Source organism: Carassius auratus, unplaced genomic scaffold (genome assembly GCF_003368295.1).
Source record: "Carassius auratus strain Wakin unplaced genomic scaffold, ASM336829v1 scaf_tig00011294, whole genome shotgun sequence".
Lineage (NCBI taxonomy): Eukaryota > Metazoa > Chordata > Actinopteri > Cypriniformes > Cyprinidae > Carassius > Carassius auratus.
This window is the reverse complement of record NW_020524189.1, coordinates 853325-869442: the sequence shown is the minus strand read 5'-3', so window position 1 is coordinate 869442 and position 16118 is coordinate 853325. Positions and strand designations below refer to the sequence as shown.

The following is a 16118-nucleotide window of genomic DNA, read 5'->3' as shown; positions in this document are numbered from 1 at the left end:
ACAAACAGTGTTCCTTCTCTCTTGTAATTTATATTGCGAACACAGAGATGAAGTTAGCGATCATCATTAAACTTTTTCCAGCGTTAGTCTCACATTTGTCCACTAGGTGGCAGAAACGACACAGAGTGATGTCGTGCAGCCAAAGAACGACAAACGGAGAACGGAAGCGGAAACTGCTTCCAGGTGAACGTTTAGAAAAGAAAACAGACGCACTTTCTGATACAATCTTAAGAGTTTTTGTTACCTGTTGAGTTATGGACAGCCTCAAAGCAGAGATCGCGAGGAAAAGAAAACACATAGAGGAGAGTGAGCTGGTGGACGTGAGTAGCGCTAGCGACTGTTCTGTGTTCATGTTGTTGTGTGCGGATGTGTGGATTGTGTAACGTTGTGCTCATGTTGTTTCTCCAGGACTCAAAGACATACTTTAAACGAGCTGATCTCACGCGTAAAGAAGATGAGGATTACCACAGGAGATGTGGATCTAAGGTATAAACTCCAGCTAGACATCATTATATCACGATGCATTTCTTCACTTACACATTCGTTAACTACCATTTTCTCACGATGTTGAACACAGCTGCTCAAAAACTCATTTAACCACACAGTATTTGTAGTGTAATCCTTTTAATACATTTTTAGTTTACAATATTTTAGCTGCCATGGACAGCCAAATATATTCTTCCTAAAATTTAAAAGGCAACTACAACTATATTTTCACGTGTAAATTCACAATTGATGCAGTAAAAAATTATTTGATACATATGTAAAATGTTATTTAGAAAATATTTATATTTATTATTACATATTGCATTTTTTATTACATTAATATAGTATTTTATTCATTCTAATCGATTTCTGTCTTAGTTTTTTTTATTTATTTTTAACCATGTTTTTCTCTGCCTTTCCACTAACTCTCTTTGAGTTCCCAGGCTTTAGTTTTAGATACAGGGACCTTCTACTTGTCTGTCAGTCGTCCGTTGTGGGTTTACAAGAAATAAATGTCCCATTAATAATGCGTCTTCACACTCACTTGCTAAAAATGTACTTTTCCTGATACCATCTAAGATGTAGATGAGTTTGTATCCTCATCAGAACAGATTTGGAGATATTTAGCATTAGATCACTTTAGCTCACCAATAGATCCTCGGCAGTGAATGGGTGCCGTCCGAACGAGTGAGAAGCTGCATGTTTGTAAGAAACAAATCTGTCATTTAGACTTTTTGTTTTTAACTTCAAACTGGTGTTTCCAACTAAAATGTGAGACATCTATATTTTAGTCACTTTGAATCCATAATACCAGAGAAAAATTCAGTCCTTTTCTATCAAAATCTACTGACATGTTTGTTTAGGACTGTTTTCACTTGTAAGCAATGCTTGATCTGTGCATATTTCTCTCCTGATTCAGACTGTTTCATTTTTTCACTTTTTTCCTCCTGGAGTGGGGTCTTCTGTTTGCTGTGTATCTCTTCTCATATTCTCTTTCCTGCTGTGTGTGTGTGTGTGTGTGTGTGTGAGTGTAGGTGTCTAATGAGCAGCCTGAGCGACAGGTAGGGCTCAGGCAGGCAGAATGCATGCAGCCGGACAGATGTTTGGCCGAGTTTTTGCATGACTCAAGAACATTTTTGTGTAATTGCCTTTGCTCCCTGTGTTGCACAAAGCTGGAGGCAGCACTATCCAATTTTCAGCCCAGCCACATAATGATCATATTAAAACCGGTGCACTTGTGTGACAGATGCCCACCAATGAGCAAAGCGAAAGTTGTTAGAATTCCAGATGCATTGCCTGCTCTCATTTTTACAATGCTCAACATTTTTAAGCTTTCTTTATGTGGTTTTGATATTGCTTGCATAGAGAGTTAAATTAAAACCAGTGTCAAGATACAGCTTCGATGTCAGAGCATGGCCATTGGCAATTCATATGTGCTGTTCATGCATTGCATCTTGGGAGAATCCTATGCACTCCTATTTCTATTAGATTAGATGAGGATTTACAAATGTTGCATGATTATATGGAGAAGTATTTTTTTTTGGTCTTTCATTTAGGAGAATCTTGTAAGGATTGTTATTTTTGTTATTTATCAGTTGATGAATATTATTTTGCAAGCCGCCCTTCTTGATCTCACAATTATATGCTTTGCTGTGGTATCAGAATGATGTAACGGTCCGTTTTTTTTTATTCTCCCTCCAAGCTGGACAAGACTGTGGAGGAGGCGCCTCCATCTACATCATCCAACCCTGTGTCAGAACTGGAGCTCACGGAGGAGAAGCTGCCAATGACACTCTCTCGACAGGAGGTGGGTCATCCAATCAGAGCTCACCTGATGAGGAGGTTTCTGTTCTTGGATGAATAATAAATCTTGTGGCTGTGTGCAGGTGATCAGACGTCTGAGGGAACGTGGCGAGCCGATCCGTCTGTTTGGTGAATCCGATTATGATGCTTTCCAGAGACTCCGGAGGATTGAATTCCAAGCACCAGAAGTAAACAATGTAAGACTGCATCTCCTCTCGCCATCTTCACACTCTTGTCATATAGTCCTTGTTTATTTACCAGGATTTCTTTTTATTTCTCTGCAAGAAATTTGCCTTCAAGAATATAGTATACTGTATGAATTTGACACTATTTAAGGCTTACCTTCTCTCTCTCTCTCTCTGTGTGTGTGTGTGTGTGTGTGTGTGTGTGTGTGTAGGGTTATAGGAATGATCTGAAGACTGCCATGGATACGATCAATCTGCAGTATCTGAATGAGATTGTCGGTGGAGCAGAGGGTACTGAACAGGACACACAACACGATCTCAAAGTGCATGAAGAAAATACCACCATTGAGGAGCTAGAGGTAAACCCACACACACACAAAAACCCACAAAGTTAACTTACACTAATTCATTTCCTGATTTTTTAAATGAAAGAGTAGGTGCATCCATTTAAAAAAAAAGGCTTCCCGTGTCACCAGCTTCTGGTTATTTTAGCTGTACAAAAACAGTCCTTTATGCTGCTCGACATTGTAAATGTATTTGTTATCATTATTTAAATGTATCATAATTAGAAACTGGTTTGTCGTGCAAACAGTTTTACCATTTACTGCACTTTATTCTTCTAATCTTTTACCTTTAGCAGCTAACAAATAATAAGTCTTGCACATTCACAGAAAACATCTCACTTCAACATAGCAATGCAAGTAAAGCACATCGATTCGAGAATCTGTGCTAATGTGCCTGATGAGAAGTACTTCTATCATGTTCTCACTAGCTGGCACTATAGTCCTGCATCTAATATCTAATGTTCTTCAGAAGACCTGGGTTTGTGTGTTGATGAAACACTAGCAATAAATGAAATCTCTCAAAAATGTAAAATTAAAAAAAAAAAAAAAAAAAAAAAAAATATATATATATATATATATATATATATATATATATATATTTATATTTAAAAAATCATCAAAGTAAAACCCTTACTAAAAATAATATTTTGTTTACCTGTTTGTAATGTGGCCATTAACCATCAAAAAAAAAAAAGAGCAGTGGACATGCAAATGTGTTATTAAATTAATAAAATTGGGTACTTGAAGTAAATATTTTAGGTCAAAGGGGTTTGGCTGACCAAAAATGTTTGGGAAACCCTGAATCAGACAATAGTAACAAACGGTCTGGAATGGGTACTAATGTTTCTGTGATTTAACAGATGTGATGCTCTATAACTGCTACATTCATTTCTAACAACATGCATTAAACAGGCTTTGGGAGCGACTCTTGGCACTGGTGATGATTTTAGAGACATGGACATCATAAATAAAGTTTTAAGGGTATGTTTTTCTGTTTTACTTTACCGGTAATTTAGCTTCGATTTAAATTATTATTATTTTTTTTAAATCCCTTTTGTAGCATTTAATTATTTGAACAGTAGTGCAGTTAGACAATATTCTAATTAGATAATTTTGTTTTAAAAATAAATTAATGATTTAATAAGCATCTAATGCATAAATTTAAAAAAGTAATCATTTTATTTTGTCTGCTTGTATGTGTATTTTTAAAGTCTAAACTCATTTCTTTTATTTTTATTATAATTCTAGTTCTTGCTAGGAGTGTGGGCTAAAGATCTAAACAGCCGAGAGGACAGTGTGAAGCGTAGTGTCCAGGGCAAACTCGCCAGTGCCACCCAAAAACAGACTGAATCCTATTTGGGACCTCTGTTCAGAAAATTACGCAAGAAGGTAAGCTGTTCTACAAGCTAGATTTTTAATATTGCATTATTAGATAGAGACTCACAGGTTCATTGTGTCATATATATATAGAGTTTGCCAGCAGATATTAAGGAGTCCATCGTAGATATCATAAAGTTCATGCTGGAGAGAGAATATGTTAAGGTATGTTGTACTAATTGCAGTACTTTGAATTTCAGTTTGTGATTGGTGAATATGTGAAGAAACCCGACTAACGTTCTGTGTACATGCAGGCAAATGATGCTTATCTGCAGATGGCTATAGGAAATGCTCCATGGCCCATCGGTGTGACCATGGTGGGTATCCACGCTCGTACCGGACGTGAGAAGATCTTCTCCAAACACGTCGCGCATGTGCTCAACGACGAGACCCAGAGGAAGTACATCCAGGTCTGAAATGACAGTATGAATAAAAGTGTGCGATTACATTGTGTGCATTATATGAGCATTGTGATGTTCATCATATCATTTAATTTTTTTTTCAGGGACTGAAAAGATTGATGACAGTCTGTCAGAAACATTTCACAACGGTTCCCTCAAAGTGTGTGGAGTACAACGCTCTGTGACGTGCAGCATGTCGTTTTGTATAATGTATGGCTGTCAATCATTCTCTCATGTTGTAAATAAATTATTTACTGTAAATAAACACCAATCTTGAGAACACATGGATCTCTACAGGGTTTTATTTTATTTTATTTTTATCGATGCTAATGTTACTGTCTGATACAGGAGTGATCATTTCATTACATTTACTGATGCTGGACAAATACTGAGCTGAACGCTACAGAGACGGTAGATTCATGAACAAAACAAGAGAAGTACGTCTTCCTTTACAGGCAGGAAATATTCCTTTTAAGAGTGACTGAATACCCTTGCGATTTGAGTCACTATCAAAAAATGTCCAAATGCTACAACATCCCATGACTTGATCTAGATGAGCTAAAGGAAGTCCTGAGTCACAGGAAGAGTCGACTGACTTCCTCACTCAAATCAGATTTCCTTGAATTTCCCTCCTGACTGATTTCAAGATCTGGGAAGTCTGATTCATTTTAGTGATTCAGTTGACAGATTCACTTTTAAGAGGTTGATCTAAATAAAATGATCTCAAAAGCTAATTATTAAATTGATTAATTACTTATGGTTATGGCATATAACTTTCCCTGTAGTTTTACTGTCAAATTGACTTCTCCCTCATATGTTTCTAGAGGCATAATTTAACATTTTTTACTCCATTTATCCAGTAAAAAACTTTTTCAGGTGTGATGACCAAAAATGTTGGGTGACACTTTATTTTAAGGTGTCCTTGTTACAGTGTAATTATACATATAAGTACAGAGTAATATTAATTAACTAGTACATATTTCTTAGTAATATTCTTATGTTTTTCTCAGTAATAAGTTATATTATAGTTATATATAGTTTTTGCTTTAATCATACAGTAATTACCTCTATATGTTCATTGTTTGAAATGTTGCAAAATAAAATCATATATATATATATATATATATATATATATATATATATGTTTTTATTTTGACCTCAGGTGTCATGACTAATTTAACAAAAGCAATGAATTTATTAATTTAAATCCGATTTACCGCAAAGTGGCGTCGTTTAATGTTGTGCTAGTTCGGTTTTCCTGGACTCAAGTAACTTCGGGTTAAGTGTCTTACTCAAGGACACAATGTTAATGGTTGAAGAATCATTTCTTGTGGAGAATGAACCATTGACCTTATGGTTTCAAGCCCAGATCTTTTCGATACTACATCCCACCACTCCTTGAACTAATAGCTGTGGTGCTTTCTAAAGCCTCCAGTGTTTATTTTGGCTTATAGTCGGCTGCCAAATTCGAACAATTCTCCAAAATAACTCCAAATGCCTTGACCTTCCATACTAAGGGTCACGGTGATGCTCTATGAAGTCAAGCTTTCATGTTCACTGAAAACAACATTCCTTGGGGTTCCTCAAGCCCGTCACACACAGCAGGGGAATGTCATGGATTCAGTGCCAAAAATATTTCATTCAACAAAGCATCTACTGAGCTTTTCCAGGAAATGGAAGAGTTCTATAAACACAGCGTCTCTTGTTGTTCACATTCCAGCTGCAGTAGGTACAGTAGACTCAGCTGCCCCAAAACACACCCCCAGCATCACACTGGCTTGACCGCTAGCACAATAATAGCGGCCACATCTCCAGTGTTTGGTTTTCCAGTGTTGTGTTCATGTTGCCAGAGGAGACCACAAGCCATTGTCCAGGACACAAACATACTCACTTCCTGTAGGACGATGGCACAAAACCTGTGAGTCATATCAACAGTATTCAACAAGACTATAGGGAGCTGATCAGAACCTTAGCAGGCATTGCATATAGAGTCCTATCTAAGACAGGAAGTGATCACAGGGACTTATGAGAATAACTTGCATGTCTGCAATCAGAGTTATAAGTAATAGTTCTGTCATCATTTACTCACCCTTGTGATGTTCCAAACATGATTCTCTTTCTTCCGTGGAACATAAAGATCTATGAAAGGTGAAGTAATATATATATATATATATACATACACAGTACAGACCAAAAGTTTGGAGACACCTTCTCATTCAAAGAGTTTTCTTTATTTTCATGACTATGTAAATTGTAGAGTCACACTGAAGGCATCAAGGGCTATTTGACCAAGAAGGAGAGTGATGGGGTTCTGCTCCAGATGACCTGGCCTCCACAGTCACCGGACCTGAACCCAATCCAGATGGTTTAGGGGTGAGCTGGACCGCAGACAGAAGGCAAAAGGGACAACAAGTGCTAAGCATCTCTCGGGGAACTCCTTCAAGACTGTTGGAAGACCATTTCAGGTGACTACCTCTTGAAGCTCATCAAGAGAATGCCAAGAGTGTGCAAAGCAGTAATCAAAGCAAAAGGTGGCTACTTTGAAAAACCTAGAATATGACATTTTCAGCTGTTTCACACTTTTTTTTTATGTATATAATTCCATATATAATACCACATGTGTTAATTCATAGTTTTGATGCCTTCAGTGTGAATCTACAATTTTCAGTCATGAAAATAAAGAAAACTCTTTGAATGAGAAGGTGTGTCCAAACTTTTGGTCTGTACTGTATATATATATATATATATATAGATATATATAGATAGATATAGATATAATTAAATAAAATGTAAACATTAATTAAGGAATTAAAATGTCACTGGTCAGTCATTATTTATTTACCTTTGAATATAGTATTCAATTAAAATCTAAAAGCTATTTTATTTGTAATAATTTTTTATAATCCATATTTTCATTTTATTCTTTTAACTGTCATTCTTTGTGAACATAATGTATGGTCAGAAAAAAAAGTTTGAGTGACGCGACATTGACATACATTTGCATATTTTTTAGCAGCATTCAAATGTGGCTAATCAAATTTCAGTTTCATGTACTCTGTATTTCAATCAGCGGTTGTGATTGTCAGCTTCAGCTGCGGCTGATCTCATTACACATGCAGGAACATAATCCACAAAGGTGAAATGGAAGAATTTTAATTACGCCTGGAGGAAGCAGATCATCCCCTTCATCCACCTGAAGCAGCATGTTGGGTTAGGAATAACAATACATATACATAAACCATACGTGTTCACTCATACGGGACACAAGAGATTTGAATAATAGCAACAAAGTGATTTCACGCTTTGGTTTAGAGAACATTCAGCAATAATTTATTTCAGGATCTCAAGAACCACCACATTTCCCATCTGGAAAATTCAGCATCAGTTGCCAACAACACGTTTTTTGAAAAATGTTACTATACAAATTCTTAATAGAAAAAAAGAATAAATTAACTGTGGAATTTGCTTATATTTAACCCGCCCAACAATTCCACTTTAGTTTTTTCTACAACACCATTTTGTTTTGTCTGGTTATGTCTGAAAATGAAACATGCTTTATTGTCAAGATGAAGTGTGAAGATAGTTTAGTAACTAAGGTCCTTGTATTAAAACTATTGACAACAGTTAGGAAAAGTCTACAGCTAGTGACTGGTCTTCCTGTAGCACCTGAACGTGTTGTTGCTCTTTCCCAGCTTAAAGACCCCAAAAATAAAACCAATACGGATTTATAAAAATCATTAAACGAATGCGTTTACATTTTATTTGAAAAGAACCCAGTTTGCACAGTCCTGCCAATAAATATTGATAAACGTGTTAGTTGTTGTTGTTTTTTTAATATAAAAAGATTTGTTTTTGTTATAGTGTACAGGTAGACGAGATCAGTGAGCTCACATTGGCCTAAGAGGATATGAGGTCTGAGCGACCTCTAAATGAAGGGCTGTTTTTACACCGGGTTTTAATTTTAACATCAAGATGCATAACACAGTGTGCTGAGCATGCACAAAAATAATGAACAATCAATTTTAGGGCAGATGAAAACATCTGGTTTACTTGCATGGAACATGAATCGGATGACTTTTAGATTTAATGTCTGGTGATTTGGACCCTTTCAAATACACATTTGTGATGACTGCTTATGTTAATGCACAAACTATGACTTTTTTCAGATCTGTTGAGTTGTAACGGCCAGGGGTGTGCTTTTAGCTACCTGTTTCTTAAGGTACTTTGCGTGTATAATGTTTCGTATTTTGCAGAATGTGTAACAAATGCGGTTTTAGCATTATGGCTTGATGTTTCCTCGGTCAGACGATCGAGGTGAGGGGCACACGTGGTTTCGGTTTTGTTGACTGCATGATAAAAGCATTAAACACCCTGTATTGTCTGAGCTTATGGTTTCTCACCGGCTGCTTTTAAAATGAAGCACCTGCTTTAATCACATCACATTCTGGAATGCTGTTCTCCTGAAAGCCTTGAACAGGTCAGGGAGGAGGTAATGTCATTTTCCTAAAAATATTGTGTCGGTCTGCCACGTTGGGTTGTGCTCATCTGACTTTTGATGGTTTTATAAATACCAACGTAACGTCATAGTGTTGTTACAGTTGAATAGTATAAATCCTGAATTAAAAACATACATAAAAACAGAAAACCAATAAGGCCAGGAGTGTTTGGAGAAGGTTTTTTGTGTGTCTCGTTACTTCACTGATGTCTCAACCCTATACGTGGGGGTTTGTGACTGTTCATGCAGTGTGGGCATACAGCAGGGCATTGTGGGATGTGCAGATCAAGCTCAGAGCACCATGGTTGGCGAGTTTGCCGGTTGCAGCCTGAGTTGCAGTACTTCACAGATCAGTCACTCAAAGCCGAGGGTCATGCTAACCTCTAACGTTTCAGATTTGTTTTTACAGCTATGGCTTCTAAGTTGGCTAATGTTCTGCAAAAATGGTTGAACTTCCTGGACCAGAATCAATGAAATTAAAAATGACAAATCAACATTACGCACGAAGAACACAATGTTTGGAATTTCTTTGAAATGACATACTTGTGACCTCATAATCTTGAGCGATATGATATGGGGGCTCGTCTTCCAATCCAGAACGACCAAAGAAAGGCTCCTGCCTTTTTTAAATGCTCTATTGTTATTCACAAAATATCAAAGTTCACAGACAGTGGGAGGGGCTTATGATGCACTCCGGTCCAATTAGCAGGGGTTCTGTAGTATGAAGGAGGGGCTTGTGGTCACATAACATTTTTTTTTTTTAACAGAAAGAACATAAAGTTCTATAAAGGTGGTTAACGGCAAAGCAATCCATTGGAATTTTTTTTTTGTGCATGTCATGTGCATTAGAGAGATTGACAGCGGCTCTCTGACATCAGTGCAGAGGGACACACACGACAGCACGGGACGAACGTCTATTTTAACATGTGTAGGCATGAGTGGGGTTCACTTAAAGTACAACGCACATAAGACGTCTCTCTTATGCACATCAATCCAGCGATGGATTTAACACAGAGGGTTTGTGCATACAGAGGAACCGGCTGCCAGCTAACTGGGTCAAAGTTCAAAAGTCAAGAGTGGAAGGGTCAGACAAGGTCAAGATGTGTTCATTCAGACTCTTGTATTCCCATAGTTCATGAGCACTGTACCGCCGGATATACAGATAGACAGAGAGGAAGGAGAGGGCGAGGTGGTACTGACTCCATCCACCTCAGGTGTTTTCAGATGAGTTGAAGTCCAGACTGAGGTCAGGCCTGCCTTCTGAACACTCTTTTAAAGAGAGAGGGATGAGGGATGACGGTTTAGACGAGTGTTCCCGGCTTTGCCTTCTCGTGCCTGTACCACTGTACGTCCACAATCTCAGAGCACAGGGGACTGCTCAGGAAACAACTATCGGTGAACGGCGATCTGCAGATGATGAAGTAGAGGAAAGTGACATTTTTAACAGGTATATTAAACAGGCTGTACCATTTATACTCTGGTAGCTAGATTTACTTTTTGTGCAACTGTCAGAAGATCCATATGGAATTGTATGTCATCTGAATAAACAGGATAATTTCAACATACTTTAAGCTATCCTTGTATATTTTACCATGTAGAATGTACCATCTAACATGTACGTGTAAAACTTTGTCTGGACCTGGATTAACAGTGGGAACACCTGCATCTGTTTTTTGCACATAGAACCAATGAAGAAAAATGCAAATCCCAAATAATAAAAAAAATGCTTCATAAAAAATAATTTAAAAAAAACTATATTTTTTGTAAAACATTCAATTTACTGTATCAAATGGATCTTACACATTACATTTAACACATTACATTTCCTTTTTAACATATTTAATGGATTCATTTTTAAAATATATTTATAAAATAAAATATTTAATATATAACATTACATATTTTTCTTTCCTATAATATATATATATATATATATATATATATATATTTTTTTTTTTAAACCTAATTTTAGAAATAAAAATATAATATAAATATAAAGTAACTGTTACACCACATAATATAAAACTTCAAATTTTGTGATACTGCCCACAACTGAGTTTTGTTTCAGTACTCTCCAGTAAATCTTAACACTTAAAATTTGTATTCTGAAATTCAAATCCACTTCCAACACAAGCAAATGACACCGTCAGAGAGGTGAAGGGGTGAAAGAGTGAGATACAGAGCATGCAGAGAGATAGAGATTGAGAGAGAGAGAGTGTACCTCTCTACTGTTCAGTGCTTTGGTGAGAGGGAGAACGGTCTTCAGTAGGAGAACTTTCAGTCGTATCACTGCCCCGAGAAAACACACATACAGTACACATTCAAGCAGAGGTGGGTTAGTGAGACACAGACAGAGAGAGAGAGAGAGAGATGTTAGCGTTTGTGGGTAGTCGTGATCAGTTAATGTAGAGTGAGTGGTGTAATTTTGACACTGGGGTAGTTCTGTTACACACTATTAAAGTGAACAGACAAAGCATTGGTACAGTTAAGTAGACATCTAAACCAAGAGAATGTGCTCCTTAACCCAGACTTTGACCAAAATCCTCAAATATGTCTGAATTTATACAGTTCTTTGAAGTAAATACCCACTTACAAGCAAAACTGTACAATGTATTGGAAAACCAAGCCAAATGTGCAATCTTGGAAGAAACCAAGAACAGCACAATGAAAATATTAAGTATATATATATATATATATATATATATATATATATATATATATATATATATATATATATATATATATATATATATATATAAAATTTATATATATACATATATATATATATATATATACACACTGTAACTATACATGCACACATTCTTGGTCAAAGTTTAGTGCAAGGAAAACCATAAAAGACTTGTCTAAAAGCATACACTTGTCTAGAGTGATGGAAATCACTGACAAATAATATTTCAAGTATTCAAATATTCAACTATTTGCATTAACTGCAATGCAATTGTAATTATGTGGAAAAAAAATCTAAGCTAATTTAAAGTGATTTGTCCTTCGTATTAGTCTGAAAAAAAGTGTAACTTATTTAGTATTATTACATGATTCTGATTGGTCAGTCCATCTAAGAAACTACAGAGATGCATTACTTCATCTATCGAGCCACAGGAATGCAAGATGCTATGTTGTGTTACTAAGATTGACTAACTACTAACTAGACATAAACTACAACCCACAGTTTCTTCTAGACCATCTACATTTCAAGAAAATAATATTGGACTACGAGGCATTTCCATATGTGTGTGTGTGTGTGTGTGTGTGTGTGTGTGTGTATATATATAGTGTCTTACCCGCTCTGCCAGTTGAGTATGTGTTGTGGGCTGCAGGGGGGTGTAGCTGCAGGGTCACTGCAGGGAGTTCCACTCCTCTGACTGTGTGGAGATGCAGCTGAAACACACACAGACTCCACTGTAAGACACTAATGCATACAGCTGAACTACAGTCACATAGGCCTATGCAAGTGGTGAATGTGTAAGAGATAAAGCGGACTGCTTGCTGTCAACACCCTTTTGAGCTTCTGGAAAAGGTTTAGAGTGTTTCTGCCACCCAGAGAGAGGTGATAATCCCCACGACACACACCCACACACTGACCAGACCACCCTGACAGCCTCCACACACACACACAGACCTCACCTGCAATGTACTGAAGTTGACACATTAAAATAGATCTCATTTCACCCCTTTTTCTCTTTCTCTGTCACACACACTAAATCACTGCAGTAGCATAAATATGTACAGACCTTACGTAATTGTTTTTTGACAGCCGATGCTGGTATCTTGGAAAGCAACAGGGTCGATAGCCGACATAAAGCCAATATAATATAGATTTTTTTTATTATTAATATTTAAGAAATGTGAAATAATTTGACAATGGATTAAAAAACTAAACGTGTAAAATAAACATACTTTAGATGTTTAAAAGTATTTTTCACAAATAATTAAATATTTAATACAAATATAATTAAAAAGAAAGTGAACTCAACAGGGCACTCAGTATTCTGGGAAGTTTGTGTGCATTGGGAATCATATTTTTCAAATAAAGCCAGGGTAAAACTCATTTTACATACAGCACACAGAGGAAATGACATGAATTGGACAGTGCTCAAATACATGAAGCACAGAAATTGTAAAGCATTCAGTTAACACACTTTCACACAGAGAACAGGCAATCATATATATATATATATCTAATTTATGATGTTTATGATGTTTACTCTGACTGAGGTCTAGCAGGTATCCATATATTGTTTTTTGCATAGTTTATATTTGACCCTCTCACCTGGTGACCCCTTCACTAGTGTCCCTATTCGTCCTCCACGGCCGTCTGAAGCATTGGAGCTGGTGTGCGTGACACGGCTGTGCTCCTTCAGCGATCCAGACGAGCGCTGGTACCAGCAGCGCAGCTCCTCTGACACCGCTGCCCGTCCCCCTCCTCCTCCTTCCCTGCCTAGAGACGGAGTCCTCACAATCTGTGAGCGTGAGGGCGTCAACCTCCCGCTGCCACCACCCACTTCCCCGTCCTCCCCAGAGCCCCACCCTTCCTTATAAAGCCCCCCAGCTGTGTATGAGTTGGAGGTCTTGAACTGTGCCTTGACACTGTAGTGTCCCTCCTGGTCATTCTCAAGGCTGCGGACAACTACGGCGCTGGGGCTGCTGCCCTCTGTGTACAGTGGGTACTCTTTGATGCGATACTGTGAGGAGGGTTGGCTCTGGCTGTGGAGGTACACGCCCTGATGGCTTCCGCACACCCCTCCGTGGGTGCTCCCGTTGCGGGCCGCTAGGTTGGGCATACTGCCAGAACTGGACGCACCCAGGTGTCCGGCAGACTTGTGACGCTGCCGCTGCCTTTGTCGGGCTTTGGAGGGCGAGTCCTCAGCCAGTGTACAGTAGTTAGGGTTGGAGATGGATGAGGGGTAGTAATGTTCTGAACTGGAATGGCTGGTGCAAGATGAGCAGTCGTCAGGGACAACAGAGCCATTGCTTCCTGTCCTCTGTGGTCCTGACAGAAACAGGTCAGGGCTAAGTACCGCCTCTGTGTCCACATCCAAGGATAGCAGCTTCCCCTGAGACTCTAAACTGGAACTCCGGCCACGGAATGGCTGAGTTAGACTGAAAAAAAAGAGAGAAAAAATAAAATAAAAAATGTAGTGGATTATAATTTTTTTTATATATTTATAAAAAATATTTACTTTTATTCAGCAAGGATCCATTAAAATTATCAAAATACAACAACAAATATATGGTACAAAATGTTTCAATTTTATGTAAATGTTGTAAAAATGTTTATTGTAATAAAATATGTTTTTATAATAAGAAGAACTATTATTAATAATTGAGCACCAATAATATCTAATAATATTTGAGCAGCAAATCAGCATATTAGAATAAATCAAATAAATGCAGCCTTGGTGAGAATAAGTGACTTATTTCAAAAACATTAAAAAATAAAATAAGTAATAATAATAAAAGACACGTAGTGTATTTTGAAGAAAGATTACAAACAAACATTATTTTCCTTTGGAATAAATGAGTATTGTGACAGTAAACAGGGTTCATTTTGAATTTGCATGGAGATTTTATGTTTGGTTTTAATTTTAAATGAAATCCAGTTATATATTTATTACATACAGTAATATAAAATATGATTGAATACATGAACCATTCATATAAAATAAGAATCAACGTGTATAGCCTAAGAATATAACTAAATATTATGTTGAATAAAAGCATAGGTGATGTTCTCATGTTGCCAGCACCTGGCTGAGTGGACGTAGCTCCGTGTTCTCAGGTCAGGGGTAGAGGGCATGCTGGACTGGCTGTTCCAGTGAGGGAGGGAGCGCACAGGGCTGTTCTGGAGAGAGTTGCTCCCTCCCGCCTCACAGCTGCCAGTGCTGGGGAACCGCCTGTGACTACTGCTGAATAAACATCATTTCTTCATTTAAATGTGCACCACACCAGTCATACCAACACTAATTTTCTGACTGTTCCATACCTAGAGTGTGAGGAACGTTTCTTCACCCGTTCATAGGGTTCGTCTAATGAGCTTTCGCTCCACATGCGCGGTTTGATCGGGGACTTGTCGTAGTCACTGCGTTGGTAGTGCAGGTGTCTCAGTCCATCCAGGGACTGTGGGGGAGGCGGTCGGCTGTGGGACGGGGGTCGGGGAGGGAGACCTTTGTGTGGGGAGGCAGCCGGAGAGAACGTGGGGGTTCCTGTCACCTGGGGGTCATCTGCAGAACAGAGTGAGAGGAAATTAGATAAATATATAATTTAAAGGTGCACTAAACAATTTTTGAAATACGACTTTGACCACGGGGTCGGACCGAGTCCCAAAACACACACACGCAGGGAAAAGAGAGTGCACAGTAGGGCGTGTTCACTTTTGTGCTTTCAGATATTTAAAATTAATATTCATGCATAAAAATCTGACAAAACTCACCATCATCCAGCACCAGGGCGTCAGACAGTGAACTGTCCTCTGAGCCAATATTTGCTTCTGCCGAACAAAGACAAACACATTAACAACTTAAAAGCGAAAACTCGCACACACCAACATGTCAAACAAATCTTTGCAACCTGAGCATGAACCCGAGTGCGTTAAATTAATTTCCACAGCAGAGGTCACACACAGACACATAGGTTCAGTTTTATAGGTCTATAAGGGAGCTGCAATTACTCTTGCTCTCAGCATGAACGACTTTACAGAGGAAGCACTTAATGAACTCACAGGAGTGCTGCAAAAATGTCTCAAACACAAAGAACAGAATTCCTCACCCTCTATGATTAGTGAAGCACGCTGTGTGGGTTTCTTCCCAGAGCGAACGCGGTGCTCGTTGATGCCATTCTCGATGTCTTGCAGCTTCTTCAGAGCGTTCAGATACGACGTCTTCCTCTGTTTCTTCAGCTTTTTGCTGCTGATGTGAGGATCAGATGCTAACCGCCGTGCCGCTTCTGTTATCTGAGACTGGATGGCAAATTCCCTTTCCAAACGCTCCAATTCCTCTTCCTAAAAAAA

General features: G+C 38.0%; 2 protein-coding genes across 14 annotated transcripts in view; one reads left to right on the top strand and one right to left on the bottom strand.

Moving 5' to 3' along the window:
* Positions 1 to 143: 143 nt before the first annotated feature.
* Positions 144 to 4878, top strand: LOC113073064 (pre-mRNA-splicing factor 18-like). 2 transcript variants are annotated; one of them, XM_026245963.1, is made up of 11 exons: positions 144 to 320; positions 409 to 486; positions 1521 to 1547; positions 2189 to 2293; positions 2373 to 2486; positions 2687 to 2833; positions 3731 to 3799; positions 4067 to 4207; positions 4289 to 4360; positions 4450 to 4605; positions 4701 to 4878. In XM_026245963.1, exons 1-11 carry the CDS (start codon positions 255 to 257, stop codon positions 4779 to 4781), a joined length of 1056 nt encoding a protein of 351 aa, XP_026101748.1. In that variant the 5' UTR covers positions 144 to 254; the 3' UTR covers positions 4782 to 4878. The 2 variants fall into 2 exon arrangements, with proteins under 2 accessions (XP_026101748.1, XP_026101749.1); XM_026245964.1 differs by lacking the exon at positions 1521 to 1547 and having other exon boundaries at positions 145 to 320.
* Positions 4879 to 7733: 2855 nt separating this feature from the next.
* The window catches only part of LOC113073063 (FERM domain-containing protein 4A-like), a 127433-nt gene continuing 119048 nt past the window's right edge, over positions 7734 to 16118 (bottom strand). For 8 of the 12 annotated variants that reach the window (XM_026245960.1, XM_026245959.1, XM_026245958.1 and 5 more), the window contains 7 exons: positions 15878 to 16109; positions 15543 to 15599; positions 15096 to 15333; positions 14860 to 15018; positions 13383 to 14212; positions 12394 to 12490; positions 7734 to 10498 (listed from right to left, as the gene is read on the bottom strand). In XM_026245960.1, coding sequence (XP_026101745.1) covers positions 10393 to 10498; positions 12394 to 12490; positions 13383 to 14212; positions 14860 to 15018; positions 15096 to 15333; positions 15543 to 15599; positions 15878 to 16109 — 1719 coding nt within the window. In that variant the 3' untranslated portion in view covers positions 7734 to 10392. Of the gene's footprint in view, positions 10499 to 11312; positions 11381 to 12393; positions 12491 to 13382; positions 14213 to 14859; positions 15019 to 15095; positions 15334 to 15542; positions 15600 to 15877; positions 16110 to 16118 lie in introns of all 12 variants that reach the window. The other 4 variants (XM_026245953.1, XM_026245951.1, XM_026245954.1 and 1 more) reach the window with 3 other exon arrangements.

Excerpts from the sequence above, each read along its gene's own strand:
- LOC113073064 (XM_026245963.1), top strand. The coding sequence starts at position 255 with ATGGACAGCCTCAAAGCAGAGATCGCGAGGAAAAGAAAACACATAGAG. Across the intron at positions 2,834-3,730 it reads CCACCATTGAGGAGCTAGAG|GCTTTGGGAGCGACTCTTGG; the intron begins GTAAACCCACAC and ends TGCATTAAACAG. Across the intron at positions 4,208-4,288 it reads TCAGAAAATTACGCAAGAAG|AGTTTGCCAGCAGATATTAA; the intron begins GTAAGCTGTTCT and ends ATATATATATAG.